The following is a 1043-nucleotide window of genomic DNA, read 5'->3' as shown; positions in this document are numbered from 1 at the left end:
TGTGTGTGTGTGTGTGTGTGTGTGTAGTCTCTGACAGGCTTTGCCCTGGTGGTGAGCTGTGACGGGATGGTTTTCTACGCTTCCTCTACCATCGTGGATTATCTGGGATTTCACCAGGTCAGTTTAAAAAGGATAAATTCAGTTTATAAAACTGTAACTTGTGTTCTTTATGTGGACAAACATCAATAAAAACAAACATAAAACAAGACAAAGAGGCCTGAACAGTGCTGCAGTGTGTATCCATCAGTTGTACAGATAATGAGCTGAAGTTTTGTGTGGTAGTAGCTGAGACTCCTCTCCATCACATCCTCTGAGCTCCAACACATCATATAAGATGTTTGGGTAGTAAGACTCCAGTGGGGGACGTGCATTCCTTTAAAGTCTCCTCTTTCAAACAGTGATCTATAAATAAGCAGCAGATGTGAGCTGAATGTTGTCATGGGAATGAGCCGAAGCCTCTCTCTGAGGACTTCTGCAGATGTTGTGTAAAACAAGTGCAGGTCCTTCATGTTTTCATTCAATTTGTGGACTTTGATTGAATTAAACATCAGAGGGGACCTCCGGTTTAGACCACCTGTCTTCTACCAGCTTGTAAAATATATTAAAGAAAAAAACATTCTGCCTTTAAATTCAGCTTCAAAAAACCATTTGTCACTGAAGCACTTAGTCTTTGAAAGTCAGTAAAAATATTATTGTTTCCCCCTTTTTAAAAAGTTTTTCACAAGAGCTAAAAACAATAGTGAGTGGATCTGTTTGTGGGGAACCAGACCGCAGGGCCGAGTGTTTGCAAAGACGGTGGGACCAGACTGTTTTCAAAGGCAGGCGATCAAAAAGCCTCGCGTGCCTCCAGAGTGGAAATTATGGAGAGCAGGAGGAGGGAGGAGGCTCAGCATTTTGGGGAGGAATCTGTCAGGGAGTGACAGAAAGCAAAGCTGCTGCTGGAAAAGAGAGGAGTGTGTGTGTGTGTGTGTGTGTGTGTGTGTGTGTGTGTGTGTGTGTGTGTGTGTGTGTGTAGGGTCAGCTGGGCTGGACTGGTGTTCAGG

At 43.7% G+C, this 1043-nt stretch overlaps 1 protein-coding gene across 1 annotated transcript; it reads left to right on the top strand.

Annotated features, from left to right (window-relative positions):
* Positions 1 to 27: 27 nt before the first annotated feature.
* LOC106512159 (aryl hydrocarbon receptor repressor) lies at positions 28 to 943 on the top strand (the record flags this gene model as incomplete). Its single annotated transcript, XM_014000835.1, is given in 1 exon segment — positions 28 to 943. A coding segment is annotated over 1 exon segment (162 nt), but the record flags the coding sequence as incomplete, so codon positions are not given.
* Positions 944 to 1043: the final 100 nt, after the last annotated feature.

The sequence above is a fragment of the Austrofundulus limnaeus genome, unplaced genomic scaffold (assembly GCF_001266775.1).
Source record: "Austrofundulus limnaeus strain Quisiro unplaced genomic scaffold, Austrofundulus_limnaeus-1.0 Scaffold4561, whole genome shotgun sequence".
In the NCBI taxonomy this organism is placed as follows: domain Eukaryota; kingdom Metazoa; phylum Chordata; class Actinopteri; order Cyprinodontiformes; family Rivulidae; genus Austrofundulus; species Austrofundulus limnaeus.
Note: the sequence above shows the minus strand (reverse complement) of the source record. Positions and strands in the feature narration are given on the sequence as shown.